The sequence below is a fragment of the Cetorhinus maximus genome, unplaced genomic scaffold, assembly GCF_964194155.1.
Source record: "Cetorhinus maximus unplaced genomic scaffold, sCetMax3.hap1.1 HAP1_SCAFFOLD_1593, whole genome shotgun sequence".
Classification (NCBI taxonomy): Eukaryota; Metazoa; Chordata; class Chondrichthyes; order Lamniformes; family Cetorhinidae; genus Cetorhinus; species Cetorhinus maximus.
Window position 1 is genome coordinate 6,813 of NW_027597533.1, and position 16,123 is coordinate 22,935.

Genomic DNA, 16,123 nt, shown 5'->3' on the forward strand with positions numbered 1-16,123 from the left:
TCATGGACAAAAGACAAAGGGAGTGTTAATTGCAGTGGTAAAGACTAAAGAACGTGTTGATAGTGGCACAAAGGTAAGAAAGCAGAATGTGTGAAGAGCAGGACAAGAGTCAGCATTCTGTGAAAGAACAACATAGAAACAAGTAATAGATGGCCCTGTTGGGGGAGGGGGAGGTGCCATAACTGGGCTGGAGTTTATTAACTCAGCAGAACCAGACTCCAATGAACAGAGTTTATTGTCACATAGTCTTGTATGTGGTTAACATCAAAATTCAATCACTGTTGTTACTCATGAACTCGCTGGTGTTTTATCAGGCCAGGTGACCGAGTGAATCCCTTCCCACACTTGGAGCAGATGAAAGGTCTCCCTCCACTGTGCACTCGCTGGTGTGACAGCAGGCTGGATGACTGAGTGAATCCCTTCCCACAGTCAGAGCAGGTGAACGGCCTCTCTGCAGTGTGAAGTCGCTGGTGTATCAGCAGGACGGATGAGCGAGTGAATCCCTTCCCACAACCCATGCAGGTAAACGGTCTCTCCCCAGTGTGAGTGCGCTGGTGTACAGTGAGTTCATCTGATCGCCTGAATCTAGTGCCGCAGTGAGAGCAGCTGAACGGTCTCTCCCCAGTGTGAATTCGCCGGTGCGTCAGCAGGCTAGATGACTGAGTAAATCCCTTCCCACACTCAAAGCAGGTGAATGGCCTCTCCCCAGTGTGAGTACGTCGGTGTGTCAGCAGGTGAGATTTAACAGAGAAACCCTTCCCACACTCAGAGCAGGTAAATGGCCTCTCCCCAGTGTGAACCCGCTGGTGTGTCAGCAGGTTGGATGACTGAGTAAATCCCTTCCCACACTCGGAGCAGGTGAACGGCCTCTGCCCAGTGTGAATGCGTCAATGAATTTCCAGCAAAGACGGGGTTATGAATCCCTTTCCACAGTCCCCACATTTCCACTGTCTCTCCCCACTGTGAACGGTGTTTTTTCCTACCATTTCAAAGTCTGATAATATTCAGGTTACGATAAATTGGGTGACTCTGTCAGATCCTGATATGATGTTTGATTTGAGTTCCCTGACTGAAAATCCTTCCCTTCTAATACCCTGTGAAATGGATTTAAAATAGAAAAAAGTGTGAGAGAGAACCCACAAAAACAGGTTGTGAAATTGAGCTGAATGAATCTGGCAATTTGTGGCACTAGCAAAAAGTGGCCATAAAAGCTGCTGGATTGTAATAAAAACCCAACTAGATCAGTAATGCCCTTCAGGAGGGAACCTGCCATGCCTGGTCTGGGCCCACACAAGACTCTGGTCTCCATAAGAGGAGACTGATAGAGAGAGAGAAAGTCAGAGAGAGAGAGAATCACAGAATTGTTACAGTGCAGAAGGATTCCATTTGGCCCATCATGTCTGCACTGGCTCTCCGAATGAGCATTTCATCTAGTGCCTTTCTCCAATTTCTCCCGTAACCCTGCAGATAGTTTATTTTCAAATAATCATCTAATTCCTTCTTGGATACTTTTATGGATACTCCAACACAATCTCAGGCAGTGCATTCCAGACCCTAACCACTTGCTGTGTGAAAAAGTTTTTTCTCATATAGTTTTTGCTTCTTTTACCAATCAGCTTAAATCTGTGTCCTCTGGTTCTCGATCCTTCTGCCAATGGGAACAGTTGCTTTCTACCTATTCATGCTTTTCAATACGTCTATCAAATTTCCTCTTAGCCTTCTTTCCTCCAAGGAGAACCATCCCAACTTCTCCAATCTATCTTCATAACCGAAATCTCTCATCCCTGGATCCATTCTTGTAAACCTCCTCTGCACTCCCTCCAGTGCCTTCACATCCTTCCTGAAATGCAGTGCCCAGAATACTCCAGCTGATGTCTAACTAGTGTAGTACACAAGCTCAGCGTAACCTCCTTGCTCAAGTATTCTGAGCCCCTATTAATAAAGTCCAGGATACCATCTGTGCTATTAACTAATCTCTTAAACCGTCCTGCCACCTCTAATGATTTATGCACATAGACACCCAGGTCCCTTATGCTCCTGCACCCCCTTTGGTGTTGTACCCTTTATTTTATTTTGTCTCTCCAAGATTTTCCAAATGAAATGCATCACCTCAGACTTCGCTGCATTAAATTTCATCTGCCATTGTTCCGCCCTTTCCATCAACTTGTCTATGTCGTTTTGAAGTTCTACGCTATCCTCCTCACAGTTTACAATGCTTCCAAGTTTTGTATCGTATGCAAATTCATAATATTGCTGACTATACACCAAGGTTTAAATCATTTATCTGTCAGGAAAAGCAAGGGTTCCAATACCGACCCCTCGGAAACTCCACTACAAATCTTCCTCCAGCCCGGAAAACATCCATTAACCATTACTCTTTATTTCCTGTCATTCCGCCAATTCTGTATCCATGTTGTTGCTGTCCGTTTTATTCCATGAGTTATATCTTTTCTCACATGTCTGTTGTGTGACACTGTCTCAAATGCCTGGAGAGAGGTGGAGAAGCAGCAGGCGAAGTTGTTTCTAAGAGGCGGGACTGGAGGACTGATGAAGTCATCTAGTTCTCCCACCAATCAGAGTGGCTGTTAAGGGCGGGGTTTGCAGAACTAAGTGGGCGGGGCTGAGCGGTGAACCCCCTCTGGCTGCCTGGCCCAGTATTGCCCCTTATAAATATGGCGGCTGCACATTGCCCCCTATGAAGATGGCGACTGTGAACCCGGGGCCACCAACCGGAAATGCCGCCCCGAAGTGTGGCCAACGCGGGACAAGTAGGTTCCTTTTCTGGTACTTGAGGCCTCCACTGGGTGTTTATCAAGCCTTTCCATCCATTCCGCCGCCTCCATTATCCTCCTACAATCGACTGTTACTCACCTGTTGCAGAGGCGAGATGACTCCCTCCCGATGCCTTCAGCACCCACAATACGCATGCTCTAGCCACAACCCGGTAATGAGCCTGCGCAATGGCCTCCTGCAGTGAGTATAGGGCATATTCTCTTTCGACGCGAATGCTGGGTAAGAACCCCGCCATTTAAAGGTGATATTGTTGAAATGAAAATTCCGTTTAGTGATCCAATTACGACTGGGGCCATAGGGCCAAGATATAAAATTATTAAAACAATTAGTATAGAATACTAAACTTAAAAGAAGTGGCTGCAGAGAGTCGATCCATCATTTATAATCCTCCAAAATTCCTCAAATTCTGGAAAGGTCCTAATGGTTTGGAAACTAGCTAATGTAATATCGTTATTCAAGAAAATATGGAGACAGAAGCAGGAATTTTCAGGGCCATTAGCCTAACATGCGTCATAGGGAAATTGCTAGAATCCATCATTAAGGAGTTTATAGCACGATACTTAGAAAATCATAACGTGATCAGGCAGAGTCAATATGGCTTTGTGACGGGAAATCATACTTAACTAATTTATTAGAGTTTTTTGAGTGAGTAACAAGCAACGTGGAAAAAAGGGGAGCCTGTAGATGCGGTGTACTTGGATTTCCAAAAGCCATTCAATAAGGTGCCACATCAAAGCTTCCTACACAAGATTAGAGAACATGGTGTAGAAGATAAAATATTAGCATTGGCGAAGGCTGGTTAGCTAACAGGAAGCAGAGAGTAGGGATAAATGGCTCTCTTTCAGGATGGCAAGATGTGACTACTGGAGTGCCACAGGGTTCAGTGCTGGGGCCTCAACTTTTATAATCTGCATCAATGATTTGGATAAAGGGACTGAATTTATGGTTTCTATATTTGCCAATGACACCAAGATAGGTAGATCTTAAAAGAAGTGGCAGCACAGATTGCAGATACATTGGTTATAGTCTTCCAAATTTCCTTAGATTCTGGAAAGGTTCCCACGGATTGGAAAATAGCAAAAGCAACATTGTTATTCAAGAAAGGAAGGAGGCAGAAAGCAGGAAACGAAAGGCCAGTTAGCATAACATCTATCATAGGGAAAATGATAGAATCCATTATTGAGGAGGTTAAAGCAGGATACTTAGATAATCAAGATTTGATCAGGTAGAACCAACATGGCTTTGTGAAAGGGAAATTGTGTTTAACTAATCTGTTAGAGTTTTTGATGAAGTAACATTCAAGGTGGATACAGGGAAACCAACAGATATGGTGTACTTGGATTTGCAGAAGGCATTTGATAAGGTGCCACATAAAAGATTGTTGCACAGTATAAAGGCACATGGTGTAGGAGGTAACATATTAGCATAGATAAATGATTGGTTGGCTAACAGTAAGCAGGGATAAATATGTCTTTTTTGGATTGGCAAGCTGTAACTAGCGGAGTGCCACAGGGATCATTGCTGGGTCCTCAACAATTTACAATCTACATCAATGATTTGGATGAAGGGTCCGAATGTATGGTAGCTAAATTTGCTGATGACATGAATAGAGATAGGAAAAGAAGTTGTCAAGAGGAAGTCGAGAGTCTGCAAAGTGATATGGACAGGTTAAGTGCGTGGGCAAAAATTTGACAGATGGAGGATAACGTGGGAAAATGTGAACTTGTCCACTCTGGCAGGAAGAATAGAAAAACAGTCTTCAATACAAGTGGAGAGCAGAACTCAGTAGTACAGAGGGCTCTGGTCCTCGAACCCATTCTGCCATTTAATAAGATCATGGCTGATCTGATTTTGGCCTCAACTTCACGTTCCAGCTACCCCCGATAACCTTTGGCTCCCTTGTTAGTCAAGATTAGCCAAGTTCCTCAGGGTAGTGTCCTAGGCCCAATCATCTTCAGCTGCTTCATCAATGACAGACCTTCCATCATAAGGTCAGAAGTGTGGATGTTCGCTGATGATTGTACACTGTTCAGAACCATTTGTGACTCCTCAAATACTGAAATATCCATGTCCAAATGCAGCAAGACCTGCACAATATCCAGGCATGGGCTGACAAGAGGCAAGTAACACTTACACCATACATCTGCCAGGCAATGACCATCTCCAACAAGAAAGAATCTAACCTCTACATTCAAGGGCATTACCATCAGTGAATCCCCCACTGTCAACATCCTGGGGATTACCATTGACCACATCATTGAAGATATAAATACTGTGGTCACAAGAGCAGGTCAGAGGCTTGGAATCGTGTGGCAAGTAACTCAACTCCTGACTTCCCAAAGTCTGCCCACCACCGACAAGACACAAGTCTGGAGTGTAATGAAATACTCCCCACTTGCCTGGATGAGTGCACCTCCAACAACACTCAAGAAGCTCGAAACCATCCAGGACAAAGCAGCCCGCTTGATTGGCACCCCATCCACATACATTGACTCCCTCCATCACCTAAGTACAGTGGCAGCAGTGTGTACCATCTACAAGATTCACTGCAGAAACTTACCAAGGGCTCCTTAGGCAGCACCTTCCATACCCTATAAGTGATCTAGAAGGACAAGGGCAGCAGATAGTTGGGAACACCACCACCTGGAAGTTCCCCTCAAAACCACTCACCATCCTGACTTAGAAATATATTGCCTTTATTTCACTGTCGCTGGGTCAAAATCCTGGAACTCCCTCCCTAACAGCACTGTGGGTATACCTATGCCACATGGACTGCAGTGGTTCAAGAAGGCAACTCACCACCACCTTCTCAAGGGCAATTAGGGATGGGCAACAAATGCTGGTCCAGCCAGTAGCACTCACATCTCATGAATGAATAAGAAAAAATCTACTTCTGCCTTTAAAATATTCATTGACTCTGCCTCCACTGTTCTCTGGGGAAGAGAGTTCCAAAGATTCACAACTGGCTGAGAGAAAAAAATTCTTCTCATCTCCATCTTAATTGGGAGATTATTTATTTTAAAATGTGCCCCCTCGCTCTAGTTTCTCCCACGAGGGGAAAGATCCTTTCAGCATCTATCCTGTCAAGTCCTTTCAGGATCTTATATGTTTCAGGAAGATCACCTCTCCATTTTCTAAATGCGAATGGATACAGGCCCAGTCTGTCCAACCTTTCTTCATAAGATAACCCCCTTCATCCCAGGAATCAACCAAGTTTACCTTCTCTGAACCGCTTCTAATGCATTTATATCCTTTCTTAAATAAGGAGACCAATACTGTACACAGTACTCCATATGTGGTCTCACCAATGGCCTGTAGAACTGTAGTGAAACATCCCTACTTTTATATTCCATTCCCCTTGTAATAGACAACAACATTCCATTTGCCTTCCTAATTGCTTGCTCTACCTGCAGACTAACCTTTTCTGATTCATTTACCAGGGCAGCCAGATCTCTCTCTCTCTCTCTGCCTCAGAGCTATGCGGTCTCTCTCCATTTAAATAATATTCTGCTTTTCTATTCTTCCTGCCAAAGTGGCAAGTTCACTTTTCCTACATTATACTCCGTTTGCTTGTCCACTCTCTCTAAATAGAAGAGGTTCTATACAAATAGTATATTTTTATCCTGATATATAAATATACTTACATATAAATAGTTGAATTATATAAATATGTGAGGCTCCAGAACTGATGCCTGAGGCACTCCACTCATCACAGCTTGCCAGCCTGAAAAAGACCCACTTATTGCTACTCTCTGCTTCCAGTTAGCTAACCAATCTGCTATCCATGCTAATATGTTACCCCCGACACCATGAGTTCTTATTTTGTGTCGTAACCTTATTGGCATGTCACCAAATAATGCTCTGGGTATTGGTGAATGGAGCTGTAGAGAGCAATTGAAGCAGGAAGTGAGGAGAGGAAACCATATAAAAGTTCACTCATGATCTTTAGGGAAGGAAATCTGCCATCCTTACCTGGCCTGGCCTACACGAGACTCCAGACCACAGAAATGTGGTTGACTCTTAACTACCCTCAAATGGCAATTAGGGATGGGAAACAAATGTTGGCACTGCCTGCAATACCCATCCCAGGAAATAAATTTAAAAAAGGAGTGACAAATGGATATTCTTCAGACTATCCAGTTCTCTCCCAGGGTTGGTGTTTTGACCATTGCTCTTCTCAATATAAAGGAATGATTGGGTTTCGCTTTATGGGTTTAAAATCAAAATCTCCAGATGATTTTACAATAGGAAATGGGCAGAACAGTGAAGAGGAATATAAGTGACTCACTGTGAATACATAAGTTAGTAACTGGTGCAGGTAACATGTCAGATTAAATTTAACACAGAAAATATGAGGTGATAAATTTCCTGAATTAAAAAGCTAAAATATTCACTAAATGCCTATGGTTTAGAAGGACTGGAGAAATAGAACAGTAAAGACAGGGAAGATTCTAGTTTACATTTTCTTATTAATAAACACACTGATGAGGTTTCATGTCAGCAACTTTAATACCTTCTTAAGAAATACAGAAATAAAGAAATGAGCAGATTCACGTCCTCTGCTTTATCTTATATTGTTCCGTCAATTTGAGTAAACATCCAAGTCCCAAGTGTCATAGAGTCATAGAGGTCTACAGCACAGAAGAAGACCCTTCGGCCTATCACATCTGCGCCAGTCAAGCAAGTATTGAACTATTCTAATCCCATTTTCCAGCACTAGGCCCATAGCCTTGTATGTCATGGCATCGCAAGTGCACGTCTAAATACTTTTAAATGTTATGAGGGTTTCTTCCTCTACCACCCTTTCAGACAGTGAGTTCCAGATTCCCACCACCCTCTGCGTGAAAAAATTCTTCCTCACATCCCCTCTAAACCTCCTGCCCCTTACCTTAAATCTATGCCCCCTGTCTATTGATCCCTCCACCACAGGGAAAAGTTCCTTCCTGTCTACCCTATCTGTGCCCCTCATAATTTTATACACCTCAATCATGTCCCCCCTCAATCTCCTCTGCTGCAGGGAAAATAACCCCAGACTATCCAATCTCTCCTCACAACTAAAACTCTCCAGCCCAGACAACATCCTGGTAAATCTCTTCTGCACTCACTTTAGTGCAATCACATCCTTCCGATAATGTGGATTCCAGAACTGCACACAATACTCTAGCTGTGGCCTAACCAGCATTTTATACAGTTCCAGCATAACCTCCCTGCTCTTATATTCTATGCTTCGGCTAATAAGGGCAAGTATCCCATATGCCTTCTTATCCACTTGTCATGCTACCTTAAGGGACCGGTGGACATGCACACTAAGGTCACTCTGATCTTCAGTACTTCCCAGGGTCCTACCATTCATCGTTTATTCCCGTGCCTTGTTTGTCCTGCTCAAGTGCATCACCTCACACTTATCCGGATTAAATTCTATTTGCCACTGATCAGCCCATCTGAACAGCCTGTCTATATCCTCCTGTCATCTAAGGCTATCCTCCTCACGATTTACCACCCCACCAATTTTCATGCCATCCGCGAACTTACTGATCAACCCTCCTACATTCAAGTCTAAATAGTTTATATATACCACAAACAGCAAGGGACCCAACACAAATCCCTGTGGAACCCCACTGGACATGGGCATCCAGTCACAAAAACACCCCTCGACCATCACCCTCTGGTTCCTGCCACTCCGCCAATTCTGGATCCAATTTGCCAAATTGCCTGGGATCCCATGGGCTCTTATCTTCGTTATCAGTCTCCCATGCGGGACCTTATCAAAAGCCTTGCTGAGGTCCAGGTGGACTACGTTAAATGCACTGCCCTCATCTACACACCTGGTCACCTCTTTGAAAAATTCAATCACATCGGTCAGACATGACCTCCCCTTAAAAAAACCATGCTGGCTGTCCTTGATTAATCTCTGCCTCTCCAAGTGTAGATTAATTCTGTCCCTCAGAATTGCTTCCAATAGTTTCCTCACCACTGAGGTTAGACTGACTGGCCTGTAGTTCCCTGATTTATTCCTTCCTCCCTTCTTGAATAATGGTACCACACTGGCTGTCTTCTGGCACCTCTCCTGTGGCCAGAGAGGTATTGAAAATTATTGCCAGCACCTCCACTATCTCCTCCCTTGCCTCACTCAACAGCCTGGGATACATTTCATCCTGGCCTGGAGATATATCTCATTTTAAGCCTGCCAGAACATTTAGAACCTCCTCCCTTTCAATGCTAATTTCTTTAATTATATCACAGTCCTTCTGCCTGATTTCCATACCCACGTCGTCCCTCTCACTTGTGAACACCGACACAAAGCATTCATTTAGAACTCTACCTGCATCTTCCGGCTCCACACACAAGTTACCACTGTGGTCCTTAATGGGCCTGACTCTTTCCCTAGTTATCCTCTTACTCTTAAGGTACTTGTAAAATAACTTTGGATTTTCCTTTATTTTACCTGCCAATGTTTCTTCATGCCGCCTTTTTGCTCTCCTAATCTCCTTTTTAAGTTCCCCCCTACACATTCTATATTCCTCTCGGGCTTCCGCTGTTTTGAGCCCAGCGAATCTGCCATAAGCCTCCCTTTTTCTCTTTATCCAATCCACAGTCACTTACATGGTCAGCCAGCTGGATGGAACCTCGGGCACCCTGAGCTTGATCTCCGGTATCTTCAGTCCTGATTGCCCCCTTACATCAGAGCCCTTCATTTTTATACTCTGTAGTGATCCAGCTCTGGCCCCTGACTCTTTGTCTCCTCTGTTGGGTTTTAGCAGGAAGTGAGGAAAAGACAGCTGGAATTTCTCTAATCCGTGACTTACAGGGACACCTTCCCTCGTTCCCAGCAGTTACTTTTCTTCAGTAATTTTCTCATTCTCCCTAAACTCCCCTGCCTACTCTTAATTCTGTTATTTATTTTAGTTTTACATTACAGATATAAACATCACAGATGATAATCTAATCTATTCCATTCCTCACTTTGTTTACATTTCTATTGTGGTTAATAACAGACAAACTCTGTCCTTTCCCCTGATCTGATTAGAGTTTCCAATGAGTCGATTCTGTGGAATGGAATGTCTTATCAGTGTTGCCATGGTGACCTGTCTGCAGTGAAGAGTCTGTTTGAGTTTCTAACTCTGACTAAACTTCTCTATCCCATAATACACGTTAGATCAGACATTGGATGTCAATGTATTTTAGTCATGTTGTGTTAATATCTCTAAAACGTACAAGGTATTCAGAGACACAAACCTTTAATGGTGGGAGGACAAGTTGGTAAAATCCAGGGTTTTATAATTCGGGGTGTAGAGTTCAAAAGGACAGAGGTCATGTAAACCTGTGCAAATCATTGTTTAGGCTGCGGTTAGAATATTGAGTCAAGTTTTGGGGATCTTACACCAGGAAGGATGTCAAGGCCATGGAGAGGGTGCAGAAGAGATTCACTGAGATGATCCCAGGGAAGAGAGGCTTTAGTTATCAGCAGAGATTAGAGAAACTGGGGCTCTTTTCATTAGAACAAAGGCTGATTGGAGATCTGAGGGAGAGGTTCAACATTTCATCAGGTAAATGAGAAAAAACTGTTTCCACCAGTCGGTGAGTCAGTAACTAGAGGACATCAAATTCAAATCATCACCAAAAGACTCAGAGCCAGGAATGGGATATGGAGCAGACTGTACAATAATGTCCAGGACACTCACTGTCCCTCCGGCTCTCTGTCCACACTTTCCCATTAAACACTCTGAGGGCAGGTACACGGGTGTGTTACTGATAGCTCCCCAGGGTATCCGGGCGAGGAGAGGCACTCTAGAAGATAAGGGGAGCTGGAACCTGTCCATGAGATTGGCCAAGGTTCTGAGAACTGGAAAAATCCAAAGTAATGATGAGGTGTTAGCCATGGCTCAGAGGTTGCATTCTCATGTCTGAGTCAGGAGGTTGTGGGTTCAAATCCACCTCTAGAATTTGAACATAAAATCTAGGCTGACATTCCACTGCAGTACTGAGAGAGCCCTGCAATGTATGAGGTCCTGTCTTTCAGATGAGACTGAACAGGCAGGTGTAAGAGATCCATTGGGGCTATTTCAAAGAGCAGGAGATTTCTCCCCATATTCTTGGTCAATATTTGTCCCTCAATCAACATCACTAAAGCAGACTATCTGGGTATTATCAACTTCTTGTCTGTGGGATCTTGCTGTGTACAAATGAGCTGCTGTATTTCCTACATTCCAACATCGACTGCACTTCAAAGGAATTTCATTGCCTGTAAAATGCTTTGGGACATCCTGGTGTCATGAAAGGCTCTGCAGAAATACAAATCCTATTTTAACAGAGGAGAAAAGGCCAAAAAATGGAACTGTCAAGAACAAGATTTCAATTAATCTTCTCTTGTCCTGGAGAAAACAAATATTCCACACACTGTGTTTGACACCAAGCTGGTTTATTTAACGTTTATCCAGAATATTAATCTCCAGCCAGTTATTGGGGTCATTAACATCAGCAGAAACAAACACCAAGTTTCAAAATGAACATGGTTCAGTTCTGGATGTGACTAACAGAAGCAATAATATCAGGATCGAAACCCTGCATTTACTTTTGAACTCGCTAGTGTCTCTGTAGGTGGGATTAATTAATGAATCTCTTCCCACATATGGAGCAGTTGAATGGCCTCTCCCCAGTGTGAACTTGTTGGTGTGTCAGAAGGCTGGATAACTGAGTGAATCCTTTTCCACGCACAGAGCAGGTGAACGGTCTCTCCCCAGTGTGAATACATTGGTGTGTCAGCAAATCTGGTTTTCTTTTCAAGCTCTTCTCACAGTCAGAACATGTAAACGGTTTATCAGAATGAACAAGTTTGTGTGTCTGAAGGCAGGACAACCGAGTGAATCCCTTCCCACACATGGGGCAGGTGAACGGCCTCTCCCCAGTGTGAGTGCATCGATGAGCTTCCAGGTGGGATGGGGAACTGAATCTCTTCTCACAGTCCCCACATTTCCACGGTTTCTCCATGGTGTTGATGCCCTTGTGCCTCTCCAGGTTGGATGATCAGTTCACGCTTCGACCAGACACAGAACACGTGTACAGTCTCTCCCCACTGTGAATGGTGTGATGTTTCCTCAGGCTCTGTGACTGGTTAAAGCTCTTGCCACAGTCAGTGCACTGGAACACTCTCACTCGAGTGTGTGCGTGTGTGTGTGTCTCGGTGATTTTCCAATTACACTGATGTTTGAAATCTTTTCCTGCAGCCAGAACAGACAAACATTTCTCCTTCCAGATTCAAAGGCCGTGATATTCAGGTCCTTATGAATCGAGTGACTCTGTCAGATCTTGATATGATGCTTGGTTTGAGTTTCCTGTCTGTAAATCCCCCTGTTTAAGGTTTTTACAAAAACAATCACCAAGGACAGAACAAACATTTCTCTTGCTTTGAGTTTGCTGTGTGTAAATCCTCTCCTTCTAATCCCTGATTTTGAGTTTCCAAAATCAACCACTGTCAGCCCAGGATACAAACTCTGAATTATTATTTGAAGGGGAAGGGTGAACAGGGTTACAGGGAGAAGGCAGGGGAATGGCACGAGGTGAATTGCTTGTTCGGAGAGCTAGCACAGACATGATGGGCTGACTGGCCTCCTTCTGTGCTGTAACCATTCTGTGATTCTGTGAAATTCACAAATTCTCTCCTGTTTCCTGGCCCAGGATGATCGTGCGTGCGCCCTGCTCCACACTGTTCCCCTAACCCGGGCCTGTCACTGGGGAATGCCGGACCAGTGCAAACATGGATTTGGGGTTTGTGGCCTACAGAAAGTGTTTGTGAAGCATCCTCACCCTCCCGCCGGCTCCATCACTCCCTCTGTCTCCCCTCGACTGCTAACCGACTGCAGATACGAAAAACAAGTGCCATCCATGGCCATTACTCACACTGCACATGCTCCAAACCCTGTTTGAAACTGTGCCTGTGCACTGGTCTCCTGTGGTGTAGATAGGGGACATTCCCCACCGTGGGGAACGCTGGGCAAATGTCCCGTCACTGGAGGTCCCAGTTTGTGAATAGTCATTTTGTTCTGTGATGGGTGGAGGTTCGGGCTGGAGGGCCAATCAATATAATGAGGAGCAAAATTATACAGAAGCCCAAGTGCACAGACCCTCCATTATCCACCAGAAGGAATGGGGGTTAGTGAAGAATCGAGGGTCCCCCAAACAGCAGAAATAACAGCAAAATCTAACCCCGACAGTCAGATGTGAACTCACTGTTGTCTCAGCAGGTCGGATGAACGAGTGAATCTCTGCTCACACACACAACATTTAAACAGCTTCTCTCCAGTAACAATGCACTGAACCATTTGATCTTTTTAAACTGGGATGTTAACAGGTGGGAAAACTGGATGAAATCCCTTCACCTCTGTGAAGTTTCTGAACCGTTTCTCAGTGTGTCTGTCCTGCCGTGTCAGTAAATGGAGTGAGCAAGTTTATCCTTTTCCTCATGCAGTTGGTGAACACCCTCTCCCTGGCAGGACTGGACCAAGTTTCCAGCTCAGATGGGCAACTGAATCCGCCCGCAGTCAATATCAACAACAGCTTGCATTTGTATAGCGCCTGCACCATCCTGTTCCGATGACAATCTGCTCAATGGTTGTAAGATGGCTACATGTTGGTAACAGTTATTCAGGTGAAACTGAATACACTGTGTTTGAGCAGCAGTTTACAAAGTACAAAGAAGAATTTGATTCTGCACTATTGTCCATTGGGATGTAGGAGGGGCCTCATTTCTCTGATTCACATTCGTGTTTAAGCCAATTTGGAGCAGTGACCTTCCTGACCTTTCCAAACTGAGAATGACTCAAACCCACTGGGATAAATCCCCAAACCTGGAATCACAGAAAAATCCATCCAATCATCGATCTCCTATAGTCCCATTCTAGCCAATCATTAGCCTAGTAGGTTCTGTCTCTGGGAAGTGTTCCTGAGCCTCCCCCTATCGGCTTTTCACCCTGGGCTTGAGCACAAACGCAAACTGGGTGTCTGTTTCCATGGTGCTGAGGTAACCCAGGACCTTCATGGTGACGAGTGTTCTAACTGTGTCAAAGCTCAATGCTGGAAATTAGCAACAAGGATTTCTAATTGATAATATTCCCCAGGTTTACAAGAGCTCGCTGTATTTCCACAATCAAAGAAGAACTTCCGCTTGTTCTTTCCTTGGGATAATAAGGGAGTTTATACAACACCAAATCCACTTCTCACACATTCAAAACCTTGAGGCAGTAGAAAGTCCAAGGCAGTGCATCTCATTGCAGAGAGAATCTATTCAGAGAAATGTTTCTGACCATTTAATGCTTGCAATCCTAATTTCTCAAAATACCCTCAACAGCCCCATATTCTTACACAGCTCTCACTGTTCATTAATGTTTAACATGATCAGTCTCTCCTCAATCTTCCTATCGAAGTGTATCACCTCACATTTTTCTGTGTTGAATTTTGTCAGGCTTTGTGTCTCCCCAATCCAGCAGCCTGTTGATGTCCTCTTGAAGTTTCAGCAGGTTATTTGTAATTGTAAAGCTCTTCTCAGTCAGAGCATTTGCAACGTCTTTTATCAGAGTGAAGATGTTGATGTGTCAAGAGGTGGCTGAACAAGTAGATCCCTTCCAACACATGGAGCAGATTAACAGCAGCAGTAAGAGCCTCCTCTAGATGTGCACACGCTGGTGTCTCAGCAGATGTGATGAATGAGTGAAACCCTTTCCACAGATGGAACAGGTGAATGGTGTCTCTCTATTGTGAATCCCCTGGTGTGTTAGCAGCCTGGATGAAACAGTGAATCCCTTCCCACACACCAAGCAGGTGAACAGCCTCTCCGCAGTGTGAACTCGCTGATGTGCCAGAAGGAGGGATGAGGAAATGAATCCTTTCCCACACTCGGAGCAGGTGAATGGCTTCTCTCCGGTGTGAACTCGCTCGTGCGTCAGAAGACGGGATGAAACAGTGAATCGCTTCCCACAGACAGAGCAGGTGAACGGCCTCTCCCCAGTGTGAACTCACTCGTCTGTCACAAGATGGGATGCACAACTAAACCCCTTTCCACATACAGAACAAATGAATGGTCTCTCCCCAGTGTGAACTCGCTGATGTGTTAGCAGGATAGATGACTGAGTGAATCCCTTCCCACACACGGAGCAGGTGAATGGCTTCTCCTCAGTGTGAGTGCGTCGATGAGTTTCCAGCTTGGATGGGTAATTGAATCCCTTCCCACAGTCCCCACATTTCCATGGTTTCTCCATGGCGTGGATGTCCTTGAGTTTCTCCAGGTTGCATGACAAGCTGAAGCCTTGTCCACACACAAAACACGTACACGATTTTTCCCCGCTGTGAATAGTGTGATATTTTTTCAGGCTATGTAACTGGTTAAAGCTCTTTCCACAGTTAGTTCACTGCAACACTCCCACTCAGATATTTGTGTCTTGGTGCTTTTCCAATCACATTGATGCTTGAAATCTTTTCCCTCAGGCAGAACAGACAAACATTTCCCTTTCCATATGCAAAGGCCAATGATATTCAGGTCCTGATGAATCCAGTGACTATGTCAGATCCTGATGTGATGTTTGGTTTGAATTTTCCATTTGCGCATCCTCCCCTTCTAATGCCCTGTAAAAGGAGTTTAGCAAAGTCAACAATAAGTACAGGGTGAAAATTCAGAACAGACAATTCAAGTCACTATCGAACATTTTTCCCTCTCTTGTTCCTCCAAAACTGTAAATCCCCATCCTACACACTCTCCCTCCTCCCTGGGCTGATATTCAAAACCATCTCACCATCTCTGCCATTTCCCAGTTATCTCCCTCCCTCCCTCTACTCTGGCTAGGTTCAGTTCTCTGGTGCCTGTGTGGAAAGTTGGAATAAAATCAACGAATCAATGATTTTCTCTCCTGGTCACTGGGACCCTGAAGCTCTGCCCACTTTATTCTAGCCCCCAAATTACCAGATTCATTCAGCTCAGTAGCACAACCTGCCTTTCTGTTTTTCTGATTCCCTCACACTCCCTTGTCCTGTTTTAAATTCATTTTTCAACGTGTTGGAAGAGGTGGATTTACAGACGGGAAACACAAACCGAACATCACATCAAGATCTGACAGAATCATGAGGACCTGAATATCATCGGCCTTTGAACATGGAAGCAAAGGGACCCGTTTCCAGCCTGGATAAACCATATACGTGTTTTGTGTGTGTGGCCGAGGCTTCAGCTCTTCTGCCCGAAGACAAAACCAGCGCAGTCACACTGGAGAGAAACTGGAAATGTGGGGACTGTGGAAAGGTTTTCAGTTACCCATCAGAGCTGGAAATTCATCGGTGCAGTCACACC

General features: G+C 44.5%; 2 protein-coding genes and 1 pseudogene across 2 annotated transcripts in view; all 3 read right to left on the reverse strand.

Moving 5' to 3' along the window:
- Nucleotides 1-261: 261 nt before the first annotated feature.
- LOC144676429 (uncharacterized) lies at nt 262-1,376 on the reverse strand (annotated as a pseudogene).
- A 9,828-nt stretch (nt 1,377-11,204) lies between these two features.
- LOC144676430 (uncharacterized) lies at nt 11,205-13,103 on the reverse strand. The gene is made up of 2 exons (XM_078536848.1): nt 13,021-13,103; nt 11,205-12,141 (listed from the first exon to the last, which is right to left on the reverse strand). The coding sequence occupies exon 2, from the start codon at nt 11,779-11,781 to the stop codon at nt 11,398-11,400; it is 384 nt and encodes a 127-aa protein (XP_078392974.1). The 5' UTR covers nt 11,782-12,141; nt 13,021-13,103; the 3' UTR covers nt 11,205-11,397.
- Nucleotides 13,104-14,123: 1,020 nt separating this feature from the next.
- LOC144676427 (uncharacterized) overlaps nt 14,124-16,123 on the reverse strand; it is a gene marked incomplete at its 5' end in the record, with an annotated part of 54,785 nt that continues 52,785 nt past the window's right edge. The window contains 1 exon segment of the mRNA XM_078536846.1: nt 14,124-14,961. Within this exon segment, the coding sequence (XP_078392972.1) occupies nt 14,454-14,961 (508 nt within the window).

Coding starts and splice junctions, on each gene's coding strand:
- LOC144676430 (XM_078536848.1), bottom strand. CDS start 11,781: ATGGAGAAACCGTGGAAATGTGGGGACTGTGAGAAGAGATTCAGTTCC.